This window comes from Zosterops lateralis (assembly GCF_965231275.1).
Source record: "Zosterops lateralis genome assembly, chromosome: Z".
NCBI lineage: Eukaryota > Metazoa > Chordata > Aves > Passeriformes > Zosteropidae > Zosterops > Zosterops lateralis.
The window spans coordinates 69,410,499-69,424,795 of NC_139800.1; the positions used below are offsets into that span (position 1 = coordinate 69,410,499).

A 14,297-nucleotide genomic window follows, 5' to 3' on the forward strand; every position below is an offset into this window, starting at 1 on the left:
CTCCTTAGATGGGAGGACAGAAAACACACTCTGGACAGAAGTGTGTTTCCAGACAGAAACACACCCCATTGCTTCCTAGAGATATGGGGCCAGCACACCACCTTCTCCCACATCTTTGCTTTTTCTGACACTGGAACCACACTCCTGCTATTTTTGTAGCACTGCTCTTCTGAGGTTTCCCATTTATTTCTCCAGCCTCTCCCCAATATATTGTGGTGAATTCTTTCTGTCCTTCCACTCTCCACAGAAATTAAAGCACTGTGCAAGGCTCACCTTCTCTTAAAAAGAGACTGCCCCTCTTTTTACTCTTGATAGGTGAGATACCAGGCATATGCAAGGTGAGAGAACTTGTCTGCTAAAAATGGATGGAATGTGGTCAGTTAATTTCCTTACCTTCTCTTCTGTTTTCAACACGAGACAATTGATTCTGGGTTCTTCCCCCAAAAATGACAGTCCTCTTTCCCTGCTTCTTTTCATGTAGACTCCGTAGGTGTGCATCAATGTAATTCTCTACCACCAAACTAGGTAAGAGTGAGTTAAGACTGGGTATTGACATATTACAGTAATGTTCCCTTGCTCCTTTCAAGAAAGAAAGGAAGCTTTCCATATCCTGTAGACCTGATGGTAGTTTGATCTTCCCTGAGTTCTTTTGTGGTGGAATAAAGAGGGGAAAAAAAATTACCCTAGCAAAATCACTGGGGGAAAAAAATAACATAATCTGTCAGAAGGTTTTCAAGGACTTGGAAAGCTGGCATTACTTTCTGACTAAAGCAATGTACTGCGAGACACAAGAAAAAAACCCCAAAACATCAGTAATTCAAACACTATTATGTTCTTCCAAGAATCTGTCTATCTGGCATGTTTGTGCCACTCTTACAGTGTAATCAGCCATCATGGAAACTGATGTTCCAACTAAGAGATTACAGCAAACTAAGAGATTCATGCAAAAAGTCATCCTCAGAATCATCAATAATCCTGCACCTGCCAGCTCTGACAACATTCAAAGGTATGTGCATTTTATTGTTGGTTGCCAAGTTTGACATTGTCTTTAAAGCTATTAGCACTGTAATAAATCTACATTTTTCAGTTTTAATCTAGATTTTTCCTGCAACAGCTTAACAACTTAATACTTCTGTACTGTAACTCCACTATAAAATTAGTCTTATTCAAAGCATTTTTTTCTAGTTCTTGCTGCCTATTCTCACTAAGGATGATCTCTTCCAAACATGTCGTTTCAGAACAGATCCTTTCATACCTAAATGCTTAAGGTGAAACTTAGTAACTGGCTTCAACCAGACCCCAACTTTCAAGTTGTTTTTAAATGTTCCCTGGTCTAAAGCTGTATTTTTTCCTCCTTTTCTTCTACACAGCAAATGAATCCACAACAACGGCAGTTTATAATACCCTTTTTATTTTTCAGCCAGAAATACAATTTAATTTAGTATTTCAATAAACAGTGGTGTTTATTCCTTAAACAAACTCCCTATCTCTTTGGCATCTGACTGTATTCTGTTTTGCAAACTAAAGGCTATATAGGAAGACTTTACTTTCAAGATCGTTGTTCAACACATTAAATTTACACCAGTGCAGTTAACTTTGAAAAATACACTTTTTTTTTTTTTTTGTTATTTTCTAATAAACCTTAAAAAAAATAACCAAAGCACAAAACACTCACTAGTGGGGTGCCTTCATTTTAACTGTGGAGTGACAGAGTAAGAACTCTCCATTTTCCAGAGCACATGCACTAACTTGTGCTTTCTAGTAATTCTAAGTGTAAACGAACAAACAAAAAAATCTTAACTCTGTCACAAACAACTGATCAAGTAATTTATGTTTCAATGCAATATGAAATTATTTTTAACTTCTGCAGAGGTCATCAGGCAAAACCAAGTTATGCACTGCTTCAGTAAAAGACTGCACCTAAAATAGAAGACAGTACAAAAACTATTTTTCATTTTTAAACTAAAGTTACCAAAACATTCTAAATACATCTAGGAATAGAACTGTCAAAACTACATTTGATGTCATGTTTTGATAAAAATTTATTAAGTAACAAAAGTAACCTAGTGCATTATTCTGCTGAAAAATTCAAGATCATCTCTTCAACACTGACAGGAAATATTTCACTTGCACTCTTAGAAAGAAAAAAATCTGCCCTCCAGAGCAGTGCTTCAGTTCAGTGCTTCAAGTCAATGAAATTTCCAAAGCTATGCTGAAACTGACACCTTCTGCTACTACAGATGAAATGAAAATCACAAACTAAAATCAAAAACATTACCAACATACTACTACAGACATTCCAGTTTCTGTCTCAAGACAACGTAAAACCAAAATCTACTGACCAACCAACCAAAAAAAGACCAACAAAAAGAAAACAAAAAACACCCCAAAAAACTGCCTGAAAGATTTGCTTAAAATAACTGAAATATTTATTCTGAACATGTTTTATAGAATAAAAAGGACAAAGCAATTACCTCCATGCAGAAACTAAAAAAAAATAATTTAATCGGATTCAAGTAGCAAAGGTTTCTTTTATGAACAAACTTCACCCAGTACACCAGTACAAGTGCAATCCCAAAATGTATGAATTGGATTGTTTAAATAGCAAGTGATTCATCCAGTCAAGCTCACTTTCCTGTCTATGTGGTAATAAAAACTTGTACATCTTACTACAGTAACAAAAAGTAACCCCAAAAAAATCTCCTTGAGTACTTATCCGAGAGTTTCTAACATAAAGCCAAAACTAGCAACAACCAAGCAAACATCACCAACTCTTCAGTGTTGAGTTACTGTAAATACTAGATGTAGCAGTACAGAAAAAAAAAATCCCCCAAAATCAAAAACTTTTTTTTTTTTTGTTAAAACATGTCCAAAGAAATATCCATCAGCTGCAGTCAAATCTGCATCAGAAGCTGCTTGATCAGGAAAAGATTTCTCTCTCCAAATATTTGTAGAACATTGCAGTGCCAAGACTGTATTCAAATAAATTACTTTCTGGTAACACTGAGATGATAAAACCACCTACAATGTGGACAGTCATGTACACAGTACAACAGTGGACTTTTGCAGCAACAGAGAAAAGATCAGAAACCATTTCTAAATTTGAGATGATAGCTCATGTGCTATTCCTCGCAAACACACGATCCCCTCTAAGAGTAAGGTGTTGGAGCTGGTATTGTAGCACTTCTGTGTCAGCAGGTTCCTTAATGCTCATTTTGTCTAAATTGAGGTAGTCCAGGGATTTTGAATGAGCCCTTTTACCTTTCAAAAGGCAGAGAGGCAGGGGACCATGAAGTGCCTTGTAAGGTTCATATGGTAAAGCTTTATTGTATTTATCCCCTGAGCTGGGCATCCGTCTCCTCCTCCTTCCATTTACTGCTGGGATCTCATACGGCTGGTAGTACCTACTTCTGGTTTTGTACAAACGTGAGGAACGTGGAAGTCCTGAATCAAGATGTTTGGAGCCCGAATTAAGACCAGATTCTCCTTTATTCTCTTCACTCCCCGTACACTTATGGGCTAATTTTAGCAGCTCCTCTCCAGTTGTGAAACCAACCAGGTAGTTAGAATCCATGTGAAGGATCTGATACCCTGCAACTGTCCGCCGCAGTGGGGAGCAGGGGGTGCTGGAACAGCGTGGCTTTTCTGCTTCCATCCTGGCTGCAGAACTCACCTCTGCAAGAGGCACAGGGAGCGTGGACAGGGCAGCTCTGGACTCTCCATTCACATCAACTTCCATTTTAAACACAGAACTCTGATCCTAAAAATAAAACAGAGCTTGATCAGAAAATGTAACGCAAGGTGCTGAGAGATCACAGAAATGGAAATTTTTTTATCATCCAGAAGTCATAACCAGCACTTCCCTATTCAGCCTGACCTTCACCCTCTGCAGTGTCACGTAACAGAAATATCACCAACATCTGTCTTTCAAAATTATCTTGGATGGGTTTTCTAATGAAAGATATGTGGTGGTTTAGCAGAGATGTGAGGTTTTTCTCTAAGGAAGTTATAGCAGATGTTGACAGCTTGGTTGTCCAATTAAAGAGTTAGTTCTGTCTCTGGAAATCCCGGGTTAAAATCAGAGGATTCCAGGTGTCTGGCCCCTCTCCTTATGTCCAGCAACAGGTAACAACCGGCCCCAGCAGCTGCTCTGAGCAGTGGCCAGGCTGGCCTCCCTCTCCTGGTAGGGGGGATGTGGGCTCAGGGCATCCTCCCCTCCCCTGACACGGGGTAGCAGCCCGAGGCCTGGCCGGGCTCCATCGGCTCTCGCCAGGGAAGGGGAGGCTGCAGCCAAACATCAGCTCATTTTAAAGTGGCTGAGCCGAGAGGGAGCCGGTGCCCGGGCCCCTGATAAAAGTTGTGGGCCTGATTATCACGAAGGGGGGTGGGCAGGGTTCTCCTCCTCTGGTGATCCCCGGGCAGAGAAGAAAGGAAAAAGCCTGGGTCTGAGATCCCAGCTGGAGAAGCTGCTGCCTTGCAGAAATCACATAACCACCGCAGGCCTGGGCAGATTTAACTATTTTCTGGCAAAATGAAGCTTCCAAGGCTTAACCTTTCCCTGAGAGAGACAAGAAAAGGACACAGTGAACTTACAGAAGACAGAGAAGCATGAAGTCAGTGGAGAAAAAGGACTGATTGGAAGAAGGGACTGAGGAAGTGGACATTTTTAGCTGGACTTCTCCGGTGTAAATCATGGAGAAATTTATTATTTCTTATAAAATCATAATGCTGTTTGGGGGGAATGCTGGTTCTAGTCAAAACTTGTGGACTGATATAATTGAGATCAAATTGAGAATCTGGAATAGAGAAAGCCCCCACTCCTGGGGTAAAAGGAGGTCTCAGTCTTTGAGACGAAGATGATTTTAGAGAAAAAGTGATTCAACACCCTTGGCTCCTGGGCTAAAGGGAGGTCTCTATTTCTTTTGAGATAGAGACAATTTTAAAGATAAAAGAAGAGAATCATTGTTTTATACTAGAAGCAGCATTCTTAAATGGTACCCCAAATATGTTGAAAGGCCATGGGTAGCCAGGGGAAAGGCTGCTAATGGGTGGGACTGCACAATCTGCAAAATTCTGGGCAGTTGCAGATTTGTGACATTGAGAGCCACCAGACCTTTTTTTTTCTTGTGGCAAAGGTCTCCCTGGGACTCTAGAGAGACTCCTCTCCCAGAGTGAGGAAAGATTATGTTTAAATGGTGAAACTGACTGAAAATCACAGGTTGCCTCTTTAAGTTGTGTGTGAAAAACAAACAGTTTGTGTGGGAGGATAAGTGTTTTGAAAGTTGCATTTTTTCCTCTTCTTCTTTTAGTGTGTATGTTAATAAAATCTATCTGTTTACCTTAAGTTGGGCCTGTTTTGCCTTTTCCTCCCAATAACATCTCCCAGAGGGAAAAGAGAGTAGATACTCAAACCACTGTACTAAATTTGGCAAACGGAAACAGAATTTGGCAAACGTGAAACCACTACAAGGTATTATAAAGATACTGATAATTCTAAACAGATAAAAATGTACTTGAATACTATCATACACAAAAATGGAGCATCTCTCTGGGTAATTTTTGCAGTGTTTTGGTGCATTTATTCCTTGTATCCCCTCGCCTCTTGGAGCATCTACATCCATTAGCAGATCCATAGCACCACCCCCCATCTTTACTGTGTAATCTGTCTAGTGACAATATTCTTATTAAACAAAGCTTTCAAAAACATGCTTAAAAGATAGCACCTCATTCAGATATGACCGTGGACCAGACCTGATCTTCCAGATGTGCACACACCCTGCTTTAAATTCAAAGAATGGTACCCTAGCTGTTCCATACCTGTCTGATTAGGACATCTGCAATCCTCACCCACTCTCCAAGAAAATTCACCTATCATTTTATTCACAATTAATCAAACACACACTCTTTAATCTAATAGGACTCTAAAATATTTCTAACAAAGTATACTGCATTTAATGAATGTAGCATTCTTACAAGCATCTTAAGAATAAGCAATACTTATTTTGTTTTTTCCTATTTCTCTTGAAAAAAGACAGTTTACCCCTCCCTCACAACTATTCCAATATTTGGTGCTTTTACAGACACAAGTGCTCACTGCAAGCTATTGCTACCTCTAACATGGGAAGAAACGGTGACCAGCACATCAAGTATACACCAGTAGATGCCAGAACACCGGAAAGCCTTGTTTTCATTTCTATTTTCAGCATCATCTGAACCATTTCAGTGACACAGTTACTTCACAAAACAGAAAGGGCACATTTGTTTCCAAACCCATGCTTTCTTCATTGTCAGACTCATTTTTGCTCTGAACTGTAGCTAGTGGCTCTGTAGTCAATATACTTCACCAAAAAATTCAGCATAGCTCTGTCACATTTAAAGGCAACAAGACTCGAAGGAAAGTCAGCATCTAAGTGTTAAGCAGAAACAATTCTGAAATTCAATATATGTGACCATAAAGTACATTCAAAATATCAGTAAGATTTTACAAATAGGACAAAATTAAAACATGCTTCGAAGAGTTTGCAAACTTTTGAAGCTACTACTTGCTGCCATTTTGACGCTTAGAACATCACAGGCCAAGTAGCAATGATGCAACTAACAAATAAATACTTTACTCCATCTTCTGTAATTAGATACCCCCCAAAATCCCATTAAGACCAATCCAAATTAATTTGTCTTAAAATAAGAGAGGGAGCTGCGTCCAAGTATGACTTGCAAAAGAAAATACTAGCCTTATGCACAATATAAGACCACTTTGTTTCTGTTAAGGGACTGGGAAGGAGCAGTTCAAATAGTGCTCTGCCAGAGACTGGGAATCTGTTTTGAGATCTCGGGGCCTTGGAAACTATGGTAGAGGGTGGGTCAGGTTCCCCTGGTGAGGTGTGCCCTGCCCCAGCCCCACAGCGTCCACAGTCCTGGCCCAATGGAGGCAGGTGTGGCCTAACCCAGCCCCAGAGTGCCCCAGCAACCAAAAATCCCAGCTGGGAGGCAGGGTCTCTAAGAAGGAAGGCTGACCACAAGGCAAGCATGTTGTTCTTTAACCCTACCTTCACCTTGGAGATTTACAGGCCTGGAACCCAGGACTCAATAGCTGTGTCTGTTTTTCTACACCTTTCCTATCTTTCTCCCTTTCTTCTTCTAACTCTCTTTTCACAGAAAACAACATCAAACGGGTTTAAAGGTTTTCTATGTTCACTAGACTACGTCTGTGCTGTTTCAGGTTGTATTAAATCATTTGACAAAGCTTCTCATCTTCTATAGCTCACTAGCAAACTTTTCTGTGATTTTTTACCTCTTGAAGATATCTGGTTGGTATTTCTCCTTTGTGCCTACCCAGACCAAAAGAATTTTGGTTTAACCCTGGATTTAAGTGACTGAGGTGTGACCTCTTCTTCCCTGCTTAGTCCCCAGTCAACCTGCTGCTCCCTACGCTAATAAACTAGGAGTAAACAAAATGCCCACAGTTCTGCTAAAGAAGATTTTATTTGCCATTAACAGACTTGTATTATGGAGAGACTATTCCTAATATTCCTTTAGTTTTATTTTTAAATGGTCTCCTTTCATTCTCCAAGTCATGGTGTACTTAAGATTCTTCATCACCAGTTTTGTGTACCGTAACTATTTGTACCGCAAATACACTTCATCCAGTGAGATTTTAAACATTCTGGGGTTGGACTACATGGTCGGGGGTTGAACTAAATGATTTCTAGAAATCCATTCCAACCCTAACAATTCTGTGAATCAAACAATACAGGTAAAACAGCTGAAAGAACTGAAATACTGAAGCAAACCGGACACCAAAATTTTTCACTGCAGAAAGTTCACACAACTCAATAATGCTTCCCATTATATTTAATTGAAGTCAGTATGTATTTATAGAGTCAACTGCCACAGTTTTAGAATAGCAGAAGCAATTGTTTCCTACTTTAACACCATATCAAGCAGTGAAACAGTAAATTTGATGAGGCTTCAGCTGCTGAGACAAAGGTATCAATGACAATTTCTTAAGTTGAAATTATACACCACCAGGAACCACGATTACTGGAGGCACAGCACACAGAAATTCTGCATTACAACTTTCAGCTACCCTGTGATTTTAGGCAAGAAACCTAAGCGTCTGTTTTTGCTCTTAATTCCCAAGTTTTACCCTGCAGTTTGGAAATCTCTCCTGGAACCTTCTAGAAAGACTCAATTTGTTCTGTCAAAAGAAACTGAAATGATGCTATAAAATGTATAAATAAAATGGACGTACTTCAAGGTTGGAAATTAATACTATTAATTAATCAATAATATCAATATTAATTAATTATATAAATTAATCATATTCGTCACCTAGTCACATATACAAGGCAAAGCCAACAAAAAACACCCACCAAAAACAAATGAACAAACAAATGCCCAGAACAAACCAATCTTTTGCCACAGCAGTACATCCCCTAAAGAAGGGGGAAGAGGTGTCTTCATGCACTTTTGGAGTTTAAAATCTGAAAGTAACACAAAGGCTCTTCTCAGAACACAACTTTTAAAATTAATTTATTTCTGTTTGCGACATGGGTGTGTGCTCTGGTAACCAAGGGAAATCAACTTGGAAAACTAACCATGCAGAAGGGAAGGAGTCAGCAGCTCACTGCACAGTAACTACCCTCACTGTAAACCAGTACAAAGGAAAATCAGAGCAGAAAGTCTTATGGCCTTCAAGTCAGCCTGGTCCAGCCTAGTCCTTTAGGTTCTGAAACTGCAGAACTCCCATTCTGTGCTGCAGTGTGAAGAACAGTACTAAAACCAAGAAATCTGTCAGACATTTGAAAGTAACAGCAGCATCAGTGGCTGGTGCCACAAATCCCAAAAACTCAAGGGAACAGAACTGCTAGCTGGTGACAGGAATGACTGGCCAGCTTCATAACCAAAGGAACTAAACTCAGCATGTATGTGCTCAGCTCTTCTTTCCCAAGACTTTTAATGCTAGTTATTCAAGCTGCTCAAAATTACTTGTATTCTTATCTGGGAAGAAAAACCCAGAAAAGACAAAGACATTAATATTTTGAAGATGCCTATGAAAGAAAATAGAAAATAATTTGGGAATCACAATGAGTTTAGGTACCATCACCTATAAATAGATATTTTAAACTTTTTGACAGTATTTTTAGGACATTTCTAAATATGATAAAACATTTGATAACTTCTGTTATGTTCACTGCTGTTTACAAGTATAAGCTCACCGGTAGTTCCCAGCATCAGTTGTAACACTGGAAAAAACAGTACTTCAGTTTAAAAAGATTACTTCTTCAGGTCACAGCTGGCTTGCTTCTTGCCTCTCAAACAGAATGACAATAGTGATGCCAATTCAAGGCAATTTATAATTAAAGATTATTACTGAATCTAAGGAAGGAGACTAAGAACAAGACAGCATATCCTTTGCTGCTGGTCCACATATTAAAACTTATGGAAAATAACTGAAAATAGGGAAGGAATTACCAAGGGAATTCATTTGACCAGTACCTACCAGAATGGCCTCCAGAATTCAATGAGATTTTACAGTATTTTATTCATTCTCTTTGTATATTTAAAGTAGGCTCTGTATATAAAGTAACCAGATCAATACTGAGAAAATCGTCTAAAACACAGAGCAGAGAAACAATGAAGATAAATACTAGATTAACTACTAAAAATCACTGTGAGAATGCATTCATATTCTCGAGCTTTTCTTTCAGTGTAAAACCATCAGAATTTCCACATTTTGCAAAGCCTTTATAGGCTTTCTGGTTACTGAATCTTTCAAAGTTGTCAGATACTATTCATATCCTTCCCATAACAGGGGGCAAATGAAAAGCAGACATGCATGACACACTAGGGCCTTATATCACAATATAGGCACTGTAAATAATTTATTCTTGAAGTGTCTTCTTGCCATGTGCTTCACTGCACTTAAAATCTTGCGGGTTTTTTCCCCACAAGTTAATAAAGTGTTATTTCTTCTGTTAGATGTATTACTTACAGTCTTTCTGAGGAAAGAAATGTGACTTACAAAATGCAAACTTTAATTACACACTATTTAATGGCAAAGAAAAATGAAGAGGGGTTTTCCTTGATACTCTTACACTTTGTCTGCATTATTTTGGAACCACTCTAAGTTACTCTTAACAAAATAACTGGTTCTCTGTAATTTGGCATTTCTATTGTTACTTATCTCCTCAGCTAGAATCTGAATTGATTTGACAACATGCCTTTTTTTTCCTTTCAGACAAGCATTAAGTTTCTGTCCATTCAGTAAATGTTTTCTCTGTAAGAATTGATTCTTCCTCCTAGATGCCAAGGCTGTAGGCAGTACTATTAGATAAGAATCACCAAGACATGTCACATTGGTCAAATGATAGTAGTTTCAATAGGAAAAGGCAGAATAGAGATGACAGTGGTGACACCAACTGTAAAAGAGTCAGACATACTGAACAGAGATATCAAGCCAGTTTTGACACTTTGTCTTCTCTGTGCTGTCATTACTTGATATACACAATGCACTTAAAAGACAAAATGTTTGTCTGTTAAACATCAGGCGTAAGTGAAATCGCCTACATGTGTGAAGCCAGGACACTTTTAATTATTTCAACTGTCTCTTTGTGAAGGGTAAAAAATTAGGTGTACATCATTCTCCTTGCAGTCTGAAGGGAAAAAAAAAAGTTTGCTACTCCTTACAAGAAATTCCATACTCCTCCAAACTAAAGAGAATGGGGGCAGTATAAAACTGTTTCACCACATAAGACAACATTCAGATGGAGAAACAACTAAATGTAGCATAGATTTACTTCCTCAAAAATACATGCAAGAAAATGAAATTATGCGTAAGACAGATGCCATAATCCCATAGGCCTTAAGAAAACATGAATTGATATTCCTGAATTAATAAAGTCAGTACAGTAATTTCAGAATGCAATGTAAAGCAACAGCCTACAAAACAACTACCAAAGTGTGTGTGCATATTGGAGGGAGGGTTCTTGTCAACAGGTAAAATATTAAGCCATTCAGCCAATAAATACCACACAGCTTACACAAAACTAGGATTTACAAAATGTTCTTTTTGAAAAGATTATTACATCAATTCCTACCATTATGCACCTACTCTAAGTAGCAGTAACCAATTTTTTTTCAATTCTTGTTATTAACACAGTTTAATACAATAAACTATTATATCCAGAAAACTACCTTTTAAAATTGAAGAGTCATTAGTGCATTACTGAGAAACTACACCTAGCAACTCAAGTGACTAGTGCAGACCAGATCAGCACGACAGAGCACACGATTTACAAAGAAGAGACAGATGGAATGTCAGGAGTCTGACCAGACTGATGAATTTTGTATGAGCAGACTTAGCAGGCAGGAGTGAAAGGAAACGGGGGTAAAGAAAGCCATCTAACACCTCCCTGCCAAGCGATACCAGATGGAAGTGTTTAACAGACAACAACTTCTCTGAAATATTTAGTCTTCCACATGGACAATTGTGACTCCCCTGCTGGACTTGAATCACAGATAGACACGTCCCCTTCACACGGTCAGTAAAATGATGCTCCTGACCAGCAAAAAGGTGGTTGTTAACTGTGCTGATTCATCAAAAAATGAAACTGTGAGATACACGCAAAGAAGCTGATGCAAACTGTAACACAAATAACTTTTACTCTTCATTGGATTAGTAAGTAAAATCACATTTCCCTTATCATTTCATTTTTACTTCTCTGTATTTTTGATCTTCCATCTTTTTATCAACTAAAATCTAAGTTTCATTTTAGAAGTCCTTTGTATTTTCAGGTTAGCCCACTTGGGAAGATACCAAACAACCTGACTTGTCAACAAAAAGCTAAACTGCCTTTTAAAAATATGTGCCAGAAACAAACAAACGAAGGAGTGCTTAAAGTATTCCAGTTTTCACCAAATACTGATTTCTTTTCTTTAAAACCCAAAGTTCTTATGGGACTACGGCTCTCCACTGTTTTTGTGTTAGAGAAGAAATTCAGGTTGGGTAGTATTCTATACTCACAAGTCAGTGCAGTTCTGGTGACATTATTTTGAAATTATCAGCCTAAATCATACAATATTCAGCCTTTGACTAAGAACAGCTATTCAAAGAAAGAAACTTTAAAAACAGACCTACTTACAGATATTATGAAAAATATGTTTAATCAATGTAATTTAGTTTTTTCAGGGTTTTTTTTTAACAGAAGCACTTTAAGCACTTTCTCAAGCTCACTAGAGTAATGCACATAAAGGCTTTAAAGTTTTGTTGTTTGCCTGCTTCTCAAACGCTCCTTTCCTTACTTAAATGCTGCTTAAAAACCAGTATAATTCAAGTATGGAGTAACAACTAATAAAAGCCCAGCGGTTCCTGCAGTGACAGTAAATTTCTATTAAACTTACAACCAGTGTGAACAGAAATCTTCCTCCCGGAACACTGAGTTCTGACTCACCTGACTGTGACATACCTTACCATATTTCCATATGGTTACACACGCCCAGTGGCCAAGCCAGCAGCACAGGGCTGATCAAAGAAGAGACTGCACAGAAAGCCACACTATCATGTCACTACTCTTATGTAAGAGCCTAATTTCAGTGATTGCACTGCCACTGCCTCATTTCCCTCTGCTTCAAAGCCACTGTGAGAACCAGTCTCCTCTATCTTCATCATCCTAACAAATATGCTCTTCCTCAAGGGGGTTAAAAACCAAAACCGAAGCAAGCACGCCCGGTTAGCTGGAAAATGGTTCAAAATACACCAGCAGCAGGAGGGTGGTGGGAGGAGCAGCTTTCTGTCATCTATTCACTCCTGCGTGCAGCTATGCAAGCACACACGTGTGACACCCTGGCCCACTCTGGAGAACTTTGTAATAGATTTCTTTGTAATGGAGAATGTATTTAAGCTAGGCAAAATCCCTATATAAAACAGCATATAAATAATACATACAGAGAATTAGGATCTGACTGAGATTGTTCTCCCGCATTCTACAGACCACTAAAAACAGCACTGCAGCTGCTCAAAGACACTCTCCCAGTAATGTGCAGAGACAGAACTGAAAAAGCACGCCTGCTAATGAACCAAAGCCCCTCACCAAGTTTCATACTCTAAAGTAACACTTAATGCACCTTTGAGTGCACAAGGGCAGCCAGCGAGCTTCACAGGCCACAAACATCAAGACAAAACCTTGAGTCTGTCTACTCTTCAGTAAGGAAAATTTATTACAAAGCAACACGAAGTCAGCCACAGAAGGCCGTGCACTAGTGCACACTGTTAGTGTCAGAATCAACAGTAAGGTCATACTCAAATTTATCACTTGCCGGAGAGTATGGGGCTGCCAGTGGCTTTAAACCGCACCGGAGCAGAGGGTTATGCACACACACTAAACACTATAGACACTAACACTAGCACAGCTGCCAACAGGCGGGCTCTGGCCTCTCCCACCACTGACACCAGGGCTGCTCCCGAGCGGCCCCAGCGCGGCTGCAGGCCCCGCACGGCCCCCGGGCACTGCCGCCGGCCCCTGCTCCCCGCCCGGGCTGCGGGAGGCCCCCGCCTCGCCCCCTCCCCGCGGGCCCGGCCCCGCCGCTCCCGGGGCCTGCAGAGCGCGGGGCCGCCGCTCGCACCGCCACAACCAACCGGGCCCGGCCCCGCCGCCCGCGGGCCCCTCCGGGAGCGGGCAGAGGCTCCGGGAGCGGGCAGGGCCCCGCCGGGAGCGGGCACAGGCTGAGCCGCCGGGAGCGGGCACAGGCCCCGCCGCCCTGGAGAGGCCGCTGCGCCCCGGCCCGGCTCTGCCCCGCCGCGGACACTCCGCGCTCCGCCGCCCGCCCCGCACGGCCCCTCCCCGGGCCCAGGCAGGGCGGGCAGGGCCGGGCCCGGGGCCGGTTCCCCGCTCCTACCTGCGGCCCGGCGCAGCGGGGCCCCGCGGCAGCGGCTGCCGGGCCCGGGGAGGGCGGAGCGCGGCGGCGGCTCCTCCGTGCGGGGTTCCCGGGGCGCTCCCGGCCCCGCCTCCTCCGGGCCCGGCCCCGCTGCCCGCCCTGCCCGAGCCCGGCCGGTGAACGGCCCTGCCCCGTGCGGCCTCCGCCCTGCGCCGCCCTGAGAGCGGGGCAGGGCCCTTCTCCGGGGGCCTTGCTCATGGCGGGAATACCGCCCGTTGCTGTAGCGTTTCCACGCAGCCTGCAGAGTTTGATCGGTGACTGGATAACAAACCTGTAGTAATGGTTAGATCGTTTCCCTGTTGCATTTTTCTTCTCAAGCAAAGATGCCATTACTGCAGCAAACCTTGCGAACAATTGCTTAA

General features: G+C 41.3%; 1 protein-coding gene across 1 annotated transcript; it reads right to left on the reverse strand.

The window, feature by feature from the left end:
- Positions 1-1,413: 1,413 nt before the first annotated feature.
- Positions 1,414-13,956, reverse strand: MACIR (macrophage immunometabolism regulator). Its single transcript, XM_083884177.1, has 2 exons — positions 13,897-13,956; positions 1,414-3,760 (listed from the first exon to the last, which is right to left on the reverse strand). Exon 2 carries the CDS (start codon positions 3,737-3,739, stop codon positions 3,116-3,118), a length of 624 nt encoding a protein of 207 aa, XP_083740303.1. The 5' UTR covers positions 3,740-3,760; positions 13,897-13,956; the 3' UTR covers positions 1,414-3,115.
- Between the last annotated feature and the right edge of the window lie 341 nt (positions 13,957-14,297).

What these genes read in the sequence shown, in the direction of transcription:
- MACIR (XM_083884177.1), bottom strand. Translation starts at nt 3,739, where the DNA reads ATGGAAGTTGATGTGAATGGAGAGTCCAGAGCTGCCCTGTCCACGCTC.